The sequence below is a fragment of the Sorex fumeus genome, unplaced genomic scaffold (assembly GCF_029834395.1).
Source record: "Sorex fumeus unplaced genomic scaffold, SorFum_2.1 ptg000067l, whole genome shotgun sequence".
In the NCBI taxonomy this organism is placed as follows: domain Eukaryota; kingdom Metazoa; phylum Chordata; class Mammalia; order Eulipotyphla; family Soricidae; genus Sorex; species Sorex fumeus.
Window position 1 is genome coordinate 2,041,739 of NW_026606124.1, and position 17,077 is coordinate 2,058,815.

Consider the following 17,077-nt stretch of genomic DNA (forward strand, 5'->3'; position numbering starts at 1 on the left):
CTGGGGGCTCTGAGCTACAGTTTCCGCTGTAAAAGCTGGTGAGGCTGGTGAAGAATGACCCTCCCCGGCCTGGCAGACTTAGGCAAACTGAGGCCACGGAGCGGAGTTTCTTCCTGCCTGGAGGCTGAGTGTCCTGGTCTCGCCTCCTTTACAGACTGGGAAACTGAGGCCCTGCCGGTCACAGATCAGGGTCCTCTTGGGAGGCTGGGGGACAGTCACGACGGCTGTGGGGCTGGTGCCTCTCTGCGAACACTGGTGGGCGGCAGCCCTGGGGCAGACCCCTCCCAGCCCCTCTTGGAAGGGCAGAAGGCAGAGAAGGGGGGGCTGGTGGTGGCCGGAGGGGCCCTTGGGGTCAGGGCTCTTTAGAGCTGGGCCCCCGCGGGACTGGACCCTCGATGTCCAGCGTGGGACTGACCCCTTCTGAGCGCCCTGCACCCCGCCACGGCCGGGGCGGCCCAGTAGGGGCCCTTTAAGAAGGTGGGGGGTGGGGTGGGGATGGGGGAGCCCCAGCCTGAAACCAGAGCGCAGCCCCGCCCCCCGAGTTAAGACTGGCCGCGGGACACCCGGTGCCACAGCCCGCGCCAGCGCCGCCCTCCACTGGCCGCTCTGCCGTCCAGGCTCCTCCGACTCGCTGCCCAGCCCGCCGCGATGCGCTGTGGCCGGCGGTCCGGGCCACGCGCGCCTGCCCTGGCCCTGGCGGTGACCTTGGCGCTGTGGGCCACCCTGGAGTCCGCGTCCGCAGGTGAGTGAGAGCAGGACCCAGGAACCAGCGCTCCTGGTGGGGTGGGCGGGTGGGCGGAGGGGAGGGTCCTGGCGGGGCTGCCTCCCCAGAGGGTGCTCAGGGACCCCCAACCACTCCTGTCTGGGTGTGCCAGTCACTTAAGGTGGGACCTGGGGGTACGTTGTCTGGGGTGTTTGGCAGCTCGGAGCAGCCGGGCGCCCCGTTGGCCTCTGAGCTTCAGCACCTGGGAGACCGAAGGGCAGGGCAGCGTCGCCCCGAGAAGCACCCCTCCCACCCAGACCCCCACGCTAGGGAGGGGAAGGGCCAGGAGGAGAGGAACGGAGAGAAGACCCCCTTTAAGGAGGCCCCCGCCTTAAAGCACCCACCTCCGACTGCACCCCAACTCCACCCACGCACCCTCTCCTCTTCGGGGTGCATTTCACTGGCCTCCCCCTCACTGGAGGGGCCTGCTGGGTGCCGAATGACCCTTCCTCTCCCCAGCCTCCCAGAGGCAGGGCGCCTGGCCCTGGAACAGCCTGGCCACCCGGCCACACCTCCTGTCCCAGAAGGCGCTGAATGAAGTGCCCTCCTGAGGCTGCCCCAGAGCGGGGACACGGCCTTGCTGGGCTACAATAGTGGTGGCCCCAGGGCCTGTGTGACGACAGATGAATCAGAGACCCATTGCCTAGAGCCCAGAGGAGGCCTACACCTCCTTCTTGGGTCCCGGCCTGGGGCAGGGGCCGGGCCTCCGCCTCCTTCCTGGGCCCCGCCACACCCAGCTCCCCATCAGATGGGCAGCAGCCAGCTCTAATGGGCAGCATCACGAGGTGCCCAGAAGGGAAATGAGTCAAGGAAGGACCCCCCCCCTCCTATGAGGGTGAGTCAGAGCTGGAGCCCTGGGAGCCTAGTCCCCAGGGACCCCCTGCTCTGAGCCTCGGGGACTGGGGGTAGAGAGACTGCAGCCCCCCCGTTCCTCCCCCCCATGTCTCTGTACCTCCCCAGCACGGACTGTGAGGTGTTCTGGGGGCACTGAGCCCCAGAGGGGCTGGACGGGACCTTGGGGAGGCCGCAAAGCAGATGAAGATTTCGATGACGGTTCTATCCCACCTGCAAAGCTCCTGATGCAGAGGATGGGTGGAGAGGAGGCCAGGCCCAGGGGTCCCCGCAGCGCCCCACATGGGAGGGAGGGAGGAGGCAGAACTGCAGGCAGGACAGAGAGAAGGCCGAGGTGGGCCTGGGCACTGAGGCGGGAAGGCCAGTAGCCTGGTGCCAGGAAGAGCCACTGGACCAGGGCTCAGAGGCCTTAAATGGCAAACCAGAGTCACAGCCTCTGCCCTGCTGGCCTTCGGGAAAGAGCCACATGGAGCCAGTGGGCGTGGCATGTCCAGCAAAACCTGCCTTGGCAGAGGGCTTGGAAGGCGGAGGGCCTAGAAGGGTTGGTCTGCCTCCTCCCGGGCAGCCCCCCTCTAGCCAGGCCTGGCTCAGCCTCCCAGCTAAGGAAGGCCCCTTCTGGACAACCCCCTTCTCAAGCTGCACGAGCCCGCTTTCCCTCTGCGTGCCAGTGTCCCAGGCCGGAGAGCCCCAAACGCTGTCCCATTGCTCAGCTGGGAGGATCGAGGCTCAGGAGGAAGCAAAGCACTTCTGTCTCGCAGGGAAGGAGGACGCAATTCCCTGTGACAGCCCCCTGCCCCACTCCTCTCTGGGCAAGCTCCCAGGTTTGGCATGGGTCACACAGATGAGGAGCATGGTGCCCGCTCCTCTGAGCCAGCGGTGAGGCCAGCAGAGGGAGGATGGCACGTGGGGGTGGGGCATTGTGGAGCACAGCCGGGGCCAGAGGGAGCACGGACAGGAGGCCTGTGGTTCAACTCCTCTCCCAAGCCTGGCAGAGCGGGGCCAGAGAGACGGTGCAGTGAGTAGGCAGGACAGTCGCCCTGCATGCGGCTGGCCCAGGATCCATCCCGGGCATCCCCTCTGGTCCCCTGAGCCCCGCTAGGAGTGATTCCTGAGCACTGCTGGGTGTTGCCCCTAAACAAAACCAAACAAACCGGGCCTGGCAGAGCTGATGTTGAACAGTGGAAGGTGAAGTCTGGGGTCGGGGGGGGGGGGGGGGGGGGGCAGCGGGACCAGGGATGACCCTCCAGGGCAAGCGATTGAACCCGGGGACCGTCTGCTGCCTGAGATTGTCGTAGGGAGTGGTGTGTGCCCGCTGCCCGCTGCCTGAGATTGTCGTAGGGAGTGGTGTGTGCCCGCTGCCCCCTGCCTGAGCCTGGCCCCCGCCGCCCGCCCCTGCCCTGCCTTTGATAGGGCAGGGGCCAGGCCCTGGGCCGGCTCTCACAGACGCTGAAAAAGCTAACGGAGAACCAAGGGTAACTGTCCCCAATCCCCCGCTCCACGGCACCCGCCCTCCCCCAGGGCAGGGAGGACAAGAGCGGCCTTTCAGGACTGTGGGCCTGGGGGGCCCTGCGGAGGGGGGGGCGCCAGGTGGACCGTGCCTCTGGGGGCGCGGGCGTGTGGTGCAGAGGAAGTGCTTGGGCTGCGTCTGGGAACTGGGCGTGCTGCCCAGGAGGGGGCGGGAGGGGGAGTGGGAATGAGCCTGATGCACAGGGACGGGGGCTCACACAGCCGTCCTCACACTGTGCCCCTGCACGCCTCCTCCGCCCCCGGCCCGCCTTCCCCAGACCCCCACCCACCCCCCGCCGCTGCTGGCAGACCTGGGAGTGGGGAGCAGGTAAGGGCAGGCTGGCGGCCGGCCGGGCTGGGCCCTGTTCCTGCCAGGAGCACCTGAGTGAGGAGGCTTTGGGGTCCGGAGCCTGGCCTGTCCCCACCCTGTGTCTCTGTCGCTCACCGCCCTGCTCCCAGCACCAGCTGGGTCCCACGGAGCAGCGCGACGCAGCCCCCAGTGCTCCGATTCTATGGAAACTTCTCGCATTAGGGAGTCCTCCTCTAGGGCCCCCCCGGAAGAAGTTCACATGATAGAACAACTCGTGTGACGTGGTGCAGCCTCCCACGCTCCATCCCTGGCACTGCAGCCTCCCCCAGCCTCTACGGGTAGATGGAGGCCCTATTTGATTTGATTTATTTTGTGGTTTTGGTTCGGGGCCACACCCAGCGCTGCTAAGGGCTGACTCCCGGCTCTGCACTCAGGGATCAGTCCCGAAGGTGCAGGGGACCATATGGGATGTCGGGGACCGGCCCCAGCCTGGCCACGTGCAAAACAAGAGCCCTCCCCGCGGTGCCATCCCTCCAGCCCCCATAGCCCCTGTTTTAAAAGGAGAGGCAGGAGCGGGGATGCCCAGTGGGCAGAGCGCAGGCTTTGCCCATGGGCCCTCCTGGTTCTGTTACCACACAGCCCACCAGGAGCACCCCCAGAGCACAGAGCCAGGGTGGCCCCCAAACCAAGCAAGCAAAAGGAGTCTTTCTGCAGCTCGGACTCAGGGAGGACTGTGCTGCTGGTATTCCTGAAGGTGCGGGAGGAACCCCGGCACGGGGGGCCCAGGGCTCCCCCCCACTGCCCTGCAGGTGCCCCTAACTGGAGGGTGGAGGAGAGGGAGAGCCTCGGAGCTGAGCTCCTGCCGCACCCCACAGCAGCTCACAGACATTCCCATTTCACAGACAGAACACTGAGGCCACAGTTTTGCCTTTCGCCCCAACAACTACTCCACTGCTGGCTTTCCCAGATCAGACCTGAGAGGTTGGTGCCCCCTCCAGGGAACTCCACCTGCCCAGCAGGGGCGATGGGTCTGCACGGGAGAGACGGACGCTGAGTTCCCCACATTTCTGCCCTGTCTCCTCATATCCCCAATGCCCCCATCTTTCCAAACCACACCCTGCTTTCTCCCATCTAAGGAAACCCTCTCTGTCTCTGTCTCTGTCTGTCTCTCTGTCCCTGTCTATGTCTCTGTCTCTCTCTGTCTCTCTGTCCTCTCTGTCTCTGTCTCTCTCTCACTCTCTCTCTCTCTCCTCCCCCTCCCCCTCCCTCTTTTTGGGCCACTCAGCAGTGCTAGGGGGTTACTCCTGACTCTGCACTCAGGAATTACTCCTGGTGGTGCTCAGGGGACCAAATGGGAGGCTGGGACGGAATCTGGGTTGGCCGTGCGCAAGGCGGGCTGTACAGACTACCTGCTGTTCTCAGTCTCGGCTCCCACAAACCCTCTCAAAGCTAACCCCAGCCCCTCTCCTGACCGCTGACTCGGTGGCCAAGAAAGCCCATTTGTTTCGGTTCTGGAGGCTGCGACGGAGCAGCTGGGTGGCACGGCTCACCCACGTCCTGGACAGTACCCATCCTGTTGGCTATTTCTTCCTCCTGCTCAGCATCTACCCACGCCCGGAGGCTCCCAGCCTGCGGAGGCGCCAGCGCTGTGAGCTCTGGGCCACATCTGGGAGCCCGGCCCCCGCGCCCGTCTGCACCACCCTCCGTGTGCCTCTCAGGGGCCGGGGGTCGCCCGCCCCTCCCAGACCTCACCGCCGCCCCTGGCCCCCAGAGAGGGACAGCTCCTTACAGTCACACCGCACGTCCTTAGGGAACAACTGGTTTCCACACCAACCCCCCTGCCACCCCCACTCCGTGCCCTGCCTTGGGTGTGGCCTTGCCCACAGGCCGAGCGACTGCCCAGAACAGACTCTCCATGTGCTTCCCTCGTGAGCCTCACCGTCTCGCCTTAGACGGGCTCCCCGGAGAGGGGCTCAGAGACCCCAGATCACAAGGGCACTGGGTGCCCCATCCAGGCCTTTTCGTGCCGCGGCCACCCACCACGCCCACAAACGTGAGGGTTTGCGCAAAGCAGCTCTGGAACAAACGTCCAGAGATGGTAAAAGATGGGGTCTTGATAAGCTCTTCTGTGGCCTAAAGGCAGGGACCTGCTCTGACCGGAAACAGACTGACTGATGAGCTCGGGTCAGATAAGAGAGGGGCCCTGGGAGAGGAGGAGCAGAGCCCAGCCCGCACCCTCCACGGCGGGCCCCACCGCAGCACCCCACCCCGCTCTCCCTCCTGGGCCCACAGGGGACATCCTGGTGGCAGCCAGTGCCAAAGGTCCCCCTGTGCCGGGCCCTGTCCCCCCAGGGATTCTTCTCCAGGCAGGTAAGAATCCATAGCCCACAGGGGCCAGAGCAATAGAGCAGTGGGCGGGCACTTGCCTTGCACACCTACGGCCATTCCCTGGCACTCTGTATGTTCCCTGGGCCCCACCAGGAGTGATCCCCGAGCACAGAGCCAGGAGTAAGCCCTGAGCATAGCTGGGTGTGCCTCCCCCACCCAAAAAAGAAAAGAATCTGCGTCCAGAGCAATATTACAGCGGGTAGGGCATTTGCCTTGCACGTGGCAACCCAGGTCTGATTCCTGGAATCCCATATGGTCCCCTGAGCCTGCGAGGGCTGATCCCTGAACACAGAGCCAGGAGCAAGTCCTGAGCATTGCTGGGTGTGACCCCGAAACCAAAAAAATAAATAAATAAACCAGAATCCGCAGCCCCGGCCCCTCCGCCTGGGCTCACTCTCTGCTCCCATCCTCAGTTCCTGGGCCTGTGCTGACCACTCACTGCTGACGCTGGGCCCGCTCCTCTCCGCTCCATGCGGTGAGAGGACGTTCCCGCCCACCCTCACCTGGCCCCTTCCCCCAGACTTCCGCCTGTGTGCACACTACATGTGAGCGCATGCACACGCAAGACATGGGCCCACAGGCACACACACGGTGCACATGGACACACATGGGGGGCACACACACACAAGGACACAAACAGATACACATGGGGGCACACACACACACAAGGACACATATGGATGCACGTGGACACACATAGACACACATGGGGGCACACTTATACACAAGGACTCACACGGACACATGCGGTGCACACAGACACACCTGGGGGCACACATACGGTGCACATGGACACACATGGAGCACACATGGACACAGAAGGGCACACACGGACACACATGGGGGCACACAGATAAACACGGTACAAACAGAAAACTATGGGGGCACACACACATGGCACACATGGACACACATGGTGTACACAGACGCACATGGGGCATACACAGACATACATGGGGCGCATGGACACACGTGGGGGCACACATGGACAGACATGAGGGCACACAGATAAACATGGTGCAGACAGACAACCATGGGGGCACACACACAGCACACATGGACACACATGGGGCATACACACAGCACACATAGACATACCTGGGGCACATGTGCACACGTGGGGGCACATACACGGTGCACATGGACATACTTGGACACACAGGGACACACAAGGGTGCACATGGACACACATGGGGGCACACAGATAAACATGGTGCAAACAAACATGGGGGCACATACACATGACACACATGGACACACATGGGCACACACATAGCACACATGGACAGACATGGGGCACACGCACAACATAGTGCACATGGACACACATGGGGCACACATGGACACACAAAGGTACAACACGGACACACACATACACGATGTACAAGACACACATGGCACACGGAGACACATGGGCAAACGGCGCGCACACACGGACACACATGGGTGCACATGCATACACACAAGTGTTCACAGAGAGGCCACTCAGGGCTGGGCAAAGAGAGTCCAGCCCCAGACGGCCAAGGCCTCCATCCTGGCAGAAACCCCCGCTCAGGCCCCGGCCCCAGCGCTCGACTGGCCCAGCAGAGCCTTTGGCCCAGGGAAGTCTGTCGCCGGCTCTCTGGGGAGGGTGGGGGCGGGCGAGAGCCGACCTCTGACTTCCGTTCCCACCTAGAGCCCCCTCCCCCACGGCTGCAGGAGCGCCGCTATAAATATCCCGGGCCAGGACGATTCCCACGGCGCGGCCCTGCCTGCCCTCTCCTCCTGCTCTCAGCGCGGGGGCCAGCCCAGCGTTCCTGCAGCTGGACGCCCGCCAGGCGGGCCTGGGCCCCCACACACGCGCGCACACACACCCCTGACCAGGGAAGGGACACGAATTTGCCCCCTTTTTGGGCGACTTGGAGCAGCTAAAGGGAGCTCTGGTCCTATCCCTCCATCCTGGCCGCTATGAGTTCTCAGCCCAGGCCGGGGGGAGGAAGACACTGGGCACACCCTGATGTCTGAAGTCGAGGACCCCCCTCATCCCGATTCCATGCACAGCCTCCAGATAAGCCCCTGAGCAGCTTCTCTCCTGAAACTGAAATGCCTCCTCCCTCTGGGGCCGCTGGGGGTCCCCATTATTGTGCTTCCCCGGGGCCCGCATGCCCGGCCCTCTGGGCACCTGTGTGGGAGTTGGTGCGAAAGGTTGGCTCTGCCGTGCCCCGTGAGAGTCTGGGGCGAGAGAGCGGGGTGGACGGGGAAGGTGAGGCCCTGCCAGCTGGGACAGAGCATGAAGGCGCCATGTGCACAAGCCCCAGGCCGGACCCCCGGCTCTGTGTGGCTCCTTGAGTAATGCCGGGATAGCCCCGGGAGCCCCCTGCACTGCTGGGGAGGCCCCTAGAGAAAGGACAGAGGGGTGGGGTGGGGGAGTGCAGGGGGAGGAGGCCCTGGGCGAGGCCACATGCTCCCCGCTCCCTGGCGGTGAGGGGAACTAGGACGGCTCCGGGGTCCAGCACCCCCAGACCCGAGAAGAGCCCAGGCTCAGAGGGGAGCCCTCTGATGGGGCGGGGGGCCTGCTCCCAGCTCCCTGCCAAGCCCGGGAGGTCCCCTGGGCGGCTCTGCTAGGGGCTGCTTCACCCCGACCCCTGCCCCCTGGCCCAGCTGTGGCCCCTTAGTCCTCACCTCTTTGAGAGCTGAGTGGGTCCCCGGAAATGGCCGCAGACCTGCCACCGGGGAGGCACCCTGGGGAGAGGCTGGGGCACCCTCTGCCTTCCCCCTAGAGAAAGCCCTTCTCGGAGCACCCCAGCACAGACATCCCGCCCCCAGATGTGAGCTAACAGGAGCCAGGCTCCGGCCCCCACACGGGCCCAAGGGGCATCTGGCGCCCGGGTGCTCCTGGACACCCATCTGGAGCCCAGCTGAGCCCTCTGGGACAGACCCTGTCCCCCCGCTGCTGAGACCCCCCGGGCAGAGGGCCCGGTCCTGCTGTGTGGCCCAGCGTCCCCCTCTCTCCCTCTCTGAGCTTCTGTGCAGACTCTCCCCCCCCATTAAGAACAGGATGAGGGGGAGCAGGGGGTCTCTGCCCTGTTCAGAGAGCCCAGAGGCAGCCCCGCACCCCCAGGGCTCCTGACACCCGGATCCCATTTCCTAAATTGGAGCTTCCCGGGCTCTGTCCCGGGGCCAGGGACACCGCCTCCCTCCCGGCCGCCCCCGGGTCCCAGCTTCCACACCCGGCCCCGCCCCAGCCCGCCAAAAATAAACCCAGACCCACCACCTCCATGTGCCAGCCAGGCCCGCCCAGGCTGCCCAGCCAATTGAGTCACCCCCGAGCTGGGCCTTTGTGAGTCAGCGGCGGCGCTGTGGCTCCAGGACACACACGCCCAGACACCCCGCGGCCCCCCGCAGCACAGCAGGAGGGTCCCGCCCGCGCCCGCAGCCGCAGCCCAGCCAGGGCCTCCGCGCGCCCAGCTCCAGCTTGGCCTGTCCCGGCCTCTCCTCTACGCAGACGCGGGCGGGGGCCTCCCGCCCGGAGAACGCCCAGGCTGGCGATGGCCAAGCTCAGAGAGGGCCAGTTCCAGGGACTTTGGTCAGAGCCGGCCGCTCGTCCGGGGGTTCAGGAAGGGGCCTGGGTGCCCACAGTGTCTCTCCCAACCACAGACCAGCGTCCCTCCATCTCTGTCTCTCTACCTTTTCTGTCTCTCCGTTTCTGTCTCTCTATCTCTGTGTCTCCCATCTCTGTCTCTCCCTCCATCTCTGTCTCTCCATCTCTGTCTCTCCCTCTATCAATGTCTCTCCCTCCATCAGTCTCTCTCCATCTCTGTCTCTCTACCTTTTCTGTCTCTCCATCTCTGTCTCTCTCTCTATCTCTGTGTCTCCCATCTCTGTCTCTCCATCTCTGTCTCTCCCTCCATCTCTGTCTCTCCCTCCATCAATGTCTCTCCCTCCATCTGTCTCTCCATCTCTGTCTCTCCCTCCATCTCTCTCCATCTCTGTCTCTCCCTCCATCAATGTCTCTCCCTCCGTCTCTCCATCTCTGTCTCTCCCTCCATCTCTCTCCATCTCTGTCTCACCCCCATCAATGTCTCTCCCTCCATTTCTCTCTCTCCATCTTGTCTCTCCCTCCATCTCTGTCTTTCCCTCCATCTGTCTCTCCATCTTTGTCTCTCCCCCATCAATGTCTCTCCCTCCATTTCTCTCCCTCCATCTCTGTCTCTCCCTCTATCAGTGTCTCTCCCTCCATCTGTCTCTCTCCATCTCTGTCTCTGTACCTTCTCTGTCTCTCGGCTCTGTCTCTCTCCCTTCAGGCTCCCTGTCTGTCTGTCTGTCTGTCTGTCCCATCTCCGCAGCCCTGCTCTGCTCCTCCCTTCGCACGGTCCTACCCCTTCAGCAGCCCTCTGGGCCCCCAGGTCCCTCATCTTCTTTTTTGTTTGTTTTGGGGTTTGGGGCCACACCAGTGATGCTCAGGGGTTACCCCTGGCTCTGCACTCAGGGATCACTCCTGGCAGGCTCAGGGGGCCTTATGGGATGCCGAGGGTCAAATCCAGGTGGCCGAGTGCAAGGCAAACGCCTTCCCCGCCGTCCTGTCGCTCCGGCCCCATCTCTCTCCCTCTGTCAGTATCCCCCCACCTCCACCCAGTCCTGGGGACCAACCCCTGGGGAAATGTTTCATCCCCCTCTCCTCCTCCCCCACCACCACATCCTGTCCCAGGGAATGTCACGATCCCACAGGCGCTTCCTCGGGGGCTGAGGAAGCGGGCAGGGGCCTGGGAATGGCCCCACACACACGGCTTGGCCAGAGCCTGCAGAGCCCCAAGCCCGCCTCAGCCGTCTCCCGTCTGCTGCTTCGGCTTCCGACTAAAAATAGGGACCCTGAGTCTATTTTCTCTAAAAACAAGCACCAGGCACTGTCCCTGCAGGCCCAAAACAGCCATCCTGGCGGGCAGTCCCCACCCGGCCCAGCCCAGGTCCAGCCCCACCTCTGGGCACAGGGGCTGGAAGGGAGGGTGGGGCCCCTCCGCGGTCCCCCTACCTTCCCTGTGGCCTCCGACAGGAAGCAGAGCGCTCATGCCACTGCCCGGCACCCAGGGGCAGGAAGGCTCTCGTGGGGGGTCAGGAGGGCCCCTCGTGGGCGGGTGAGAAAGTGGAGCTGAGTCAAGGTGGTCTGTCCACAGGGAGGGGAGGACAGTCCAGGGTTCCTGGGGCCTCACACGGGAGCGAGGATGCTGGACTTTGGGGTCCCCTCCCAGGCCTCTTCAGAGGGGCCATGGGCACCCCGTGACACCCTCTGTGCTCCTTAGAGCAGAGGCCCCCAAACTTATTCCTCCTCCTGCCCCTTTTCAGAAAACAGTCACTGAGCCTCCTCTCAGTGAACAGAAAATGTCCCAATGGCATCCGAGGCAACCAGTGTCCCCCGGGGATTAGCAGGCCCATTTCTGCATCAACATGGGGGTGGCCGCTGTCCACACAGGCCCGGGGATCCCTGAGGACTGACCACATGCCGCCAGTCACTTTCCACCGGCCAAGGTTGTCCACTGGTGTCCCAGGGTCCCCACGCACGTCCCTGTCACAATGGGGAAACTGAGGCCTGTCCATCCATGACTTGGTGGAATATGTGTGTTGGGGTGGGGGCTCCCTGGCCCAACCCTCTGCTTCCCCCAGTCTCCTGTCAGGGGGGTCCTAACCCTAACCCTAACCCTAACCCTAACCTTCCCTTAACCCACAAGGAAACTGAGGCAAGGGTAGCAATGACTTCTTAGCGCTGAGTACATGCTGGGCCACAGGGGTCCACCTGCACCCCCTCTTCTGTCTGGACACCCCCAATGCCGGTCTCAGGGCACCCTGAGGCACCTGGGCAGCCCGCAGGGGCCCAAGGCTGGGTTCACCCAGGACCGGGGCTGCCAGCTACCTCCTGAGGGTCCTCCTCAACTGCTGCTCCTCCTGGGCCCCCCACCTCAGTTTTGGAAGGAGCTGGAAGGAGCCGGCTGCCCCCGCAGAGGAGAGGGAGCAGATGGAGCCCTCCTTCCGCGCCCACCGGGCCCTGCAGGAGGACCCTGCAGAAGGGAACAGCGTGTGTCATCCTGGCAGGGCCCGGGCTCGCACGCCCCATTTCCCATTCCGAGGGAAGGCCGGGCTCTGCCCGCCACACGTGCAGGGGCTTGAGCCAGACCCGCCCCTCCTGGAAGCCTCGCACAGGTCTCCGGGCCTCCCACCAGGACAAAGAGCCCCCCTCGCAGGGACCCCCAGGAGGAGGGACGGGGCAGAGTCAGGCAGAGTCACCCCCACCCCCGCGCTACCCCCTCTCCACACCCTGCCTTCTTTCTGTTTTCTTGTATGGCCACACCCAGCGGTGCTTTTTCCTGGCCCTGCACTCGGGGATCACCCCTGGCAATGCCCAGGGGAGCGGATGTGGGGCCGGGGATGGAACCCGGGCTGGCCGCGTGCAGGGCAAGCGTCTTCCCGCCGAAACAGGGCTCCGCCCCAGACCTGCCCTCAGCGGGTGCAGCAGGGAGGAGGCCACGGCCCACCCCACCCCCCCACCACCAGTGGGGCTGCTGGAGTGTGGAAAGCCGGAAAGGCAGAAAATGAGAAGGGCAGGGAAAGCCCCTGAGCGTGGCACGCAGCCCCACCCTCGCGCCTCAGGCCGGGCTTCCACAAAGCCTCCATTGAGGCCCCAACCTCCCGCCACACCCAGAGGAGTCTGGGCTGTTCCTGCAGCAAAGTCTCTCCTTCCCGTCTCCTCCGGTGGGCCAGGACCCTGCAGTTTCCTCCCTCTGACCCCTGGCCCAGCTTCCTCTCCGGGGTCCACCTTTCAGAGAAGACCTCCCCCCCGGGACTGTGTCCTGACGCTTGTCCCTCAGCTAGTGGCACTGGGTTCTCGGTGGTGGCTGAGGCCGGGGGCAGGGGGCCTCACCAGGGACCTGAAGGCGTGCCCCGGGTGAGAGCTGTGGTCCCCAGAGCCCGGCCTGGGCCATGTGCTTCGTGTGACCACGGCTCCGACGGGGAGGGCTCGGTGGGCCTGAGGCAGAACAGAACAGCTGACCTGGGTTCCACAGGTATGCGGCTGTCTCTGGCCTCAGCCCTAGCAGGCAGGGACTGGCTCGGGTGCAAGGAAAGTGGGTCTCCTGACACCCCCTCTTACCTGCAGGGGGCCAGGGAGGGGAGGAGCTGTGGGAACAGCATCTGGAACGGTCAGAGCCAGCAGCCAGAGCCACAGTGAGCCGGCCACACGGGGCCTTCACCACGTGGGGGACGTCACGTGCTGATCCACACACACATACCACACACACTCTCTGTGCACATCCATGGCACACACCCCACTGCGCGCGCACACACACACTGCACACACACTACATTGCACACACCCACAGTCCACTGTACACACCCCATTGCACACACACTGCGCACACCTGATTGCAGACAATCACCCTCTATTTTTTTTTTAATTTTTATTAGTGAAACACCATGAGGTACAGTTGTAGACTTACAAATTTTTGTGCTTGGGTTTCAGTTATACAATAATCGAGTACCCATTCCTCCACCAGTGCCCATTTTCCACCACCACTGATCCCGGAATCCCTCCCACCCCCCATCCCCTCCATCCCACCCTGCCTCTGTTGTTCTCTCTCTCCTTTTGGGTGCTGTGGTTTGCAAAAGAGGCACTGAGTGGCAATCATGTTCGGTCTATAGTCTACTTTCAGCATGCATCTCCCATCCTGGGAGGATCCTCCCAACATCCTTTACTTGGTGCTCCTTTCTCTGTCTGAGCTGCTTTTTCCCCTAGCATGTGCAGCTGGCCTCCAAGCCATGGAGTGAACCTCCTGGAACTTATCTCCACTATTCTTGGGTGTTAGTCTCCTATTTTGTTACTTTATGTTCCCCAGATGAATGCAATCTTTCTATGTCTGTCCCTCTCTTTCTGACTCATTTCGCTTAGCATGATACTTTCCGTGTTGTACCACTTGTATGTAAATTTCGTGACTTCATCTTTTCTAACAGCTACATAGTACTCCATTGTGTAGATGTACCAAAGTTTCTTTAACCAGTCATCTGTTCTTGGGCATTCAGGTTTCTTCCAGTTTCTGGCTATTGTAAAAAGTGCTGCAATGAACAAACAAGTGCAGATGTCACTTCGACTATACATTTTTGCCTCTCTGGGATATATTCCCAGGAGTGGTATTGCTGGGTCAAGTGGGAGCTCAATTTCTAATTTTTTGAGAATCGTCCATACTGTTTTCCAGAAGGGCTGAACCAGTCGACATTCCCACCAGCAGTGGAGGAGTGTCCCTTTCTCGCCACATCCACGCCAGCATCGGTTGCTTTTGTTCTTTTGAATGTGGGCCAGTCTCTGAGGTGTGAGATGTTATCTCATTGTTGTTTTGATCTGCATCTCCCTGATGAGTAATGATATAGAGCGTTTTCTCATGTGCCTTTTAGCCATTCGGATTTCTTCTTTGGGAAAGTTTCTGTTCATTTCATCGCCCCATTTTTTGATGGGGTTGGATGTTTTCTTCTTGTGGAGTTCAACCAGAGCTTTGTATATCCTTGATATCAACCCCTTGTCCGATGGGTATTGGGCGATTATCAGACAATCACCCTCCAAACACACCCACTGCACACACTGCATACACACCTGCTACACACACACCCCCACTGCAACCCTCACTGCACACACACTCACTGCACACACTCATGGCACTCACACTCACTGCAGTTCTGACACTTTTCCCTCCCAGTCCAGGGTCTAGAGCTCTGGTCCCAAGTGCTCAGGAAACTTCAGGGCCATTCCTCAGCCCAGTACCCTGGGAGGGAGCAGAGTGCGCGCGAGGTCAGGGCGTGGCGGCCTGAGGTCTGGAGGGCGGGGTGAGGTTCGGAAGAGCCAGCTACTAGGCGGACACCTGGCTCTCACACAGTGGCCATTGAGCCCCAGGTGGGCCCCTCACACACCCACTGGGAAACAGAGAGCCCCTCATGTCTGCCTGGGCCCTGCCAGAGCACCCCACCCCGGGAGCCTCCCCCCTCCTTCAGGGGCGTCCCCTGAGCCCCACCCCTGCCTGCCTGAGCTGGATGCCTGAAGATGAAAGGAAGGTGGATGGGCGGATGGATGGACAGACGGATAGGCAGATGGATCGAGACACCCCCTTCTCTCTTCATTCATCTCTCACCTTTTGCTCCATCCCAGAGCTGGGAGTCCCTGCCCCCAGAGCCCCCGGCCTGGGCATCCCCGGCTGGCCACCCTGCCCACCAGCTCTGGGCTCCCAGACTTTCTCCCTTATAAAGTCAGGCGGCGGCAGACACCCAGGAATGCCACTGCCCATGACGCACGCCGGCTGCAGAGCCGCCTGGCTGCCCCGAGACCAGGAATGCCGAGGGGGGGGGAGAACAGATGGGGGGGTGGGGGAGCAGGACAGGGCCCCAGGGGCCAGTGTCCAACAGGTAGGATTCTGCAGGTGGCAGAGCAGGGGTGGGGGGTGCTGCTTCTCTCTGTCCCAGCTTCCGGGCTTCTCATCTGGGTTCATGAGACTCTGGCCCTGAGAATGGCCTGAGCACAAGGGGGAAAAGGACGTGGTGCCCAAGGGAGGCGTGGACAAGAGGGCAGAGGTGGGGTGTGGTCCGGCTGCTCCCCCCCCACCGGGCTCCCCACGGCAGCCCCTACAGCCTGGGAAAGGCTCCCACGGCTTGAGAACCGCCCCCGGCTGACCGAGAGGGGCCGGGGTGCCTGGTGGGCAGAGTGTCCCCACCTTGCCAGCTGACCTGTCTGCCCAGAGCCCTTCACAGCCAGGGCTGGTTTCAGGGGGGGCTTGGTCTCCCCACAGGGGAAGGGAGAAGGACACAGGCTCTCTCTGTGCCCAGCCCTGCCCGGCACGGGGCCTGGTCAGCGGTGCCCTGTCGGGCTTCACCTTGAGCAAACCTCTCCGCGGGTGCCAGGCGGGGGCCGGCAGCCTCCGAACACACGGGCCCCTGTCAGGGAGCAGGGTCCCGCCCGGCCGCCGCGGGTGGCACAATCAGCCCTGTGTCCCAGCCCACCCGTGGCACCAGCACACAGCCTTACGCAAATGCCAGGCACGGCCCCAGCAGCAGCCACACGCGCATACGCAGCAAAGCACACGTCTGTCTGCGGGGCCCGGCCTGTGGCCCCTCCTCGCCCTCCCGTCTGGCCCCTGGGCCGGTGTGAGAGCCGACCCGGCGGGGCGGGGGTGGGTGACAGGGAGGCACGGAGTCTGGGGAAACTGTGCGCCTCCCAGGCAGTTTTGGGGGGGCCTTCCCGCTCCTCTGCCAGTACCCCAGCCCAGCCTCTGAGCCCACCCTGAGCTCTGCTCCTTTTCTGTGCCTCTCTGACCCTGCCGTCCTCTGAGCCTGCCCCTCTGAGCCTGCCCGTCCTCCTCCCTCCCTCCTCTACACCGGTGGTCTTCAACCTCTGCATACATGCCAACTCGACCTGGCACGGGTCTGCAGGCTGGTGGGTGAAAACCCAGCCTCACCTCTCCTGGGAAGCCCTCGGGGATTGGCCCTCAGCTCCTTCATTTCTTGACCTGGAAACCGACCCCCGTTCCCTGTCCCCCAACACACACACACACACACACACACACACACACACACACACACACGCACTCACACACACACAAAAGCTCCAAAGCTCCTCTTCAACCGCTCTGGGTTCTGGCAACTGCAGTCCATCAGAGACGAGCGGGAGAGACGGAAAGAGGAGGCCGGGAGGAGGAGCGGCAATGCTCAGAGTTTCCAAACCCTCGGCCAGCGGCCTCAGAGGCCTCTGTGGGGTCGCGGGGGCCGCCTGGCCTGTGTTCCCCACTGCACAAGGCAGCTTGTGTGAGCACTTCCCCGCCCGGCCTCACAGGAAACAGCAGGGCCGGCCCCTCAATGGGCCCATTCAGACGCACTCTCTGGAAAGTGCCTCTGCTTCCTGCTGCCCCCCCACAGGCTGCAGGGCCAGGCCTGAAGGCCGCAGCACTCTCCTGCTGGACCAGCAATGGGCCAGGTGGTGCAGTGGTTAGAGCCAGCTACTTGCCTTCCTGCCTGGTCCACGCTCGGACACTGTGACCTTGTCAGGCAGATAAAAAGGGTGCAGGGGGTGCAGGGGGTGCACCTCAGTGTGCCCCCCTTCCCATCAGTATTTAGCTATGGGCTCTCCCAGCCAGCGGGAGCCTGAGGGGGCTGGTTCTGTGGTTTCTGAGGCATAAGGCATCTCACTGGGCGATGGCAGGGCCAGTTTACAGGACTCTCAGCAACGGGACCCTCAGTTCGCACCTGCCACTTTGAGCTCC

The 17,077-nt window shown here is 63.0% G+C and overlaps 1 protein-coding gene across 1 annotated transcript in view; it reads left to right on the plus strand.

The window, feature by feature from the left end:
- The first annotated feature begins 588 nt into the window (after positions 1-588).
- The window catches only part of CSPG4 (chondroitin sulfate proteoglycan 4), a 34,035-nt gene continuing 17,546 nt past the window's right edge, over positions 589-17,077 (plus strand). The window contains exon 1 of the mRNA XM_056128777.1: positions 589-742. Coding sequence (XP_055984752.1) covers positions 649-742 — 94 coding nt within the window. The 5' untranslated portion in view covers positions 589-648. The remainder of the gene's footprint in view (positions 743-17,077) is intronic.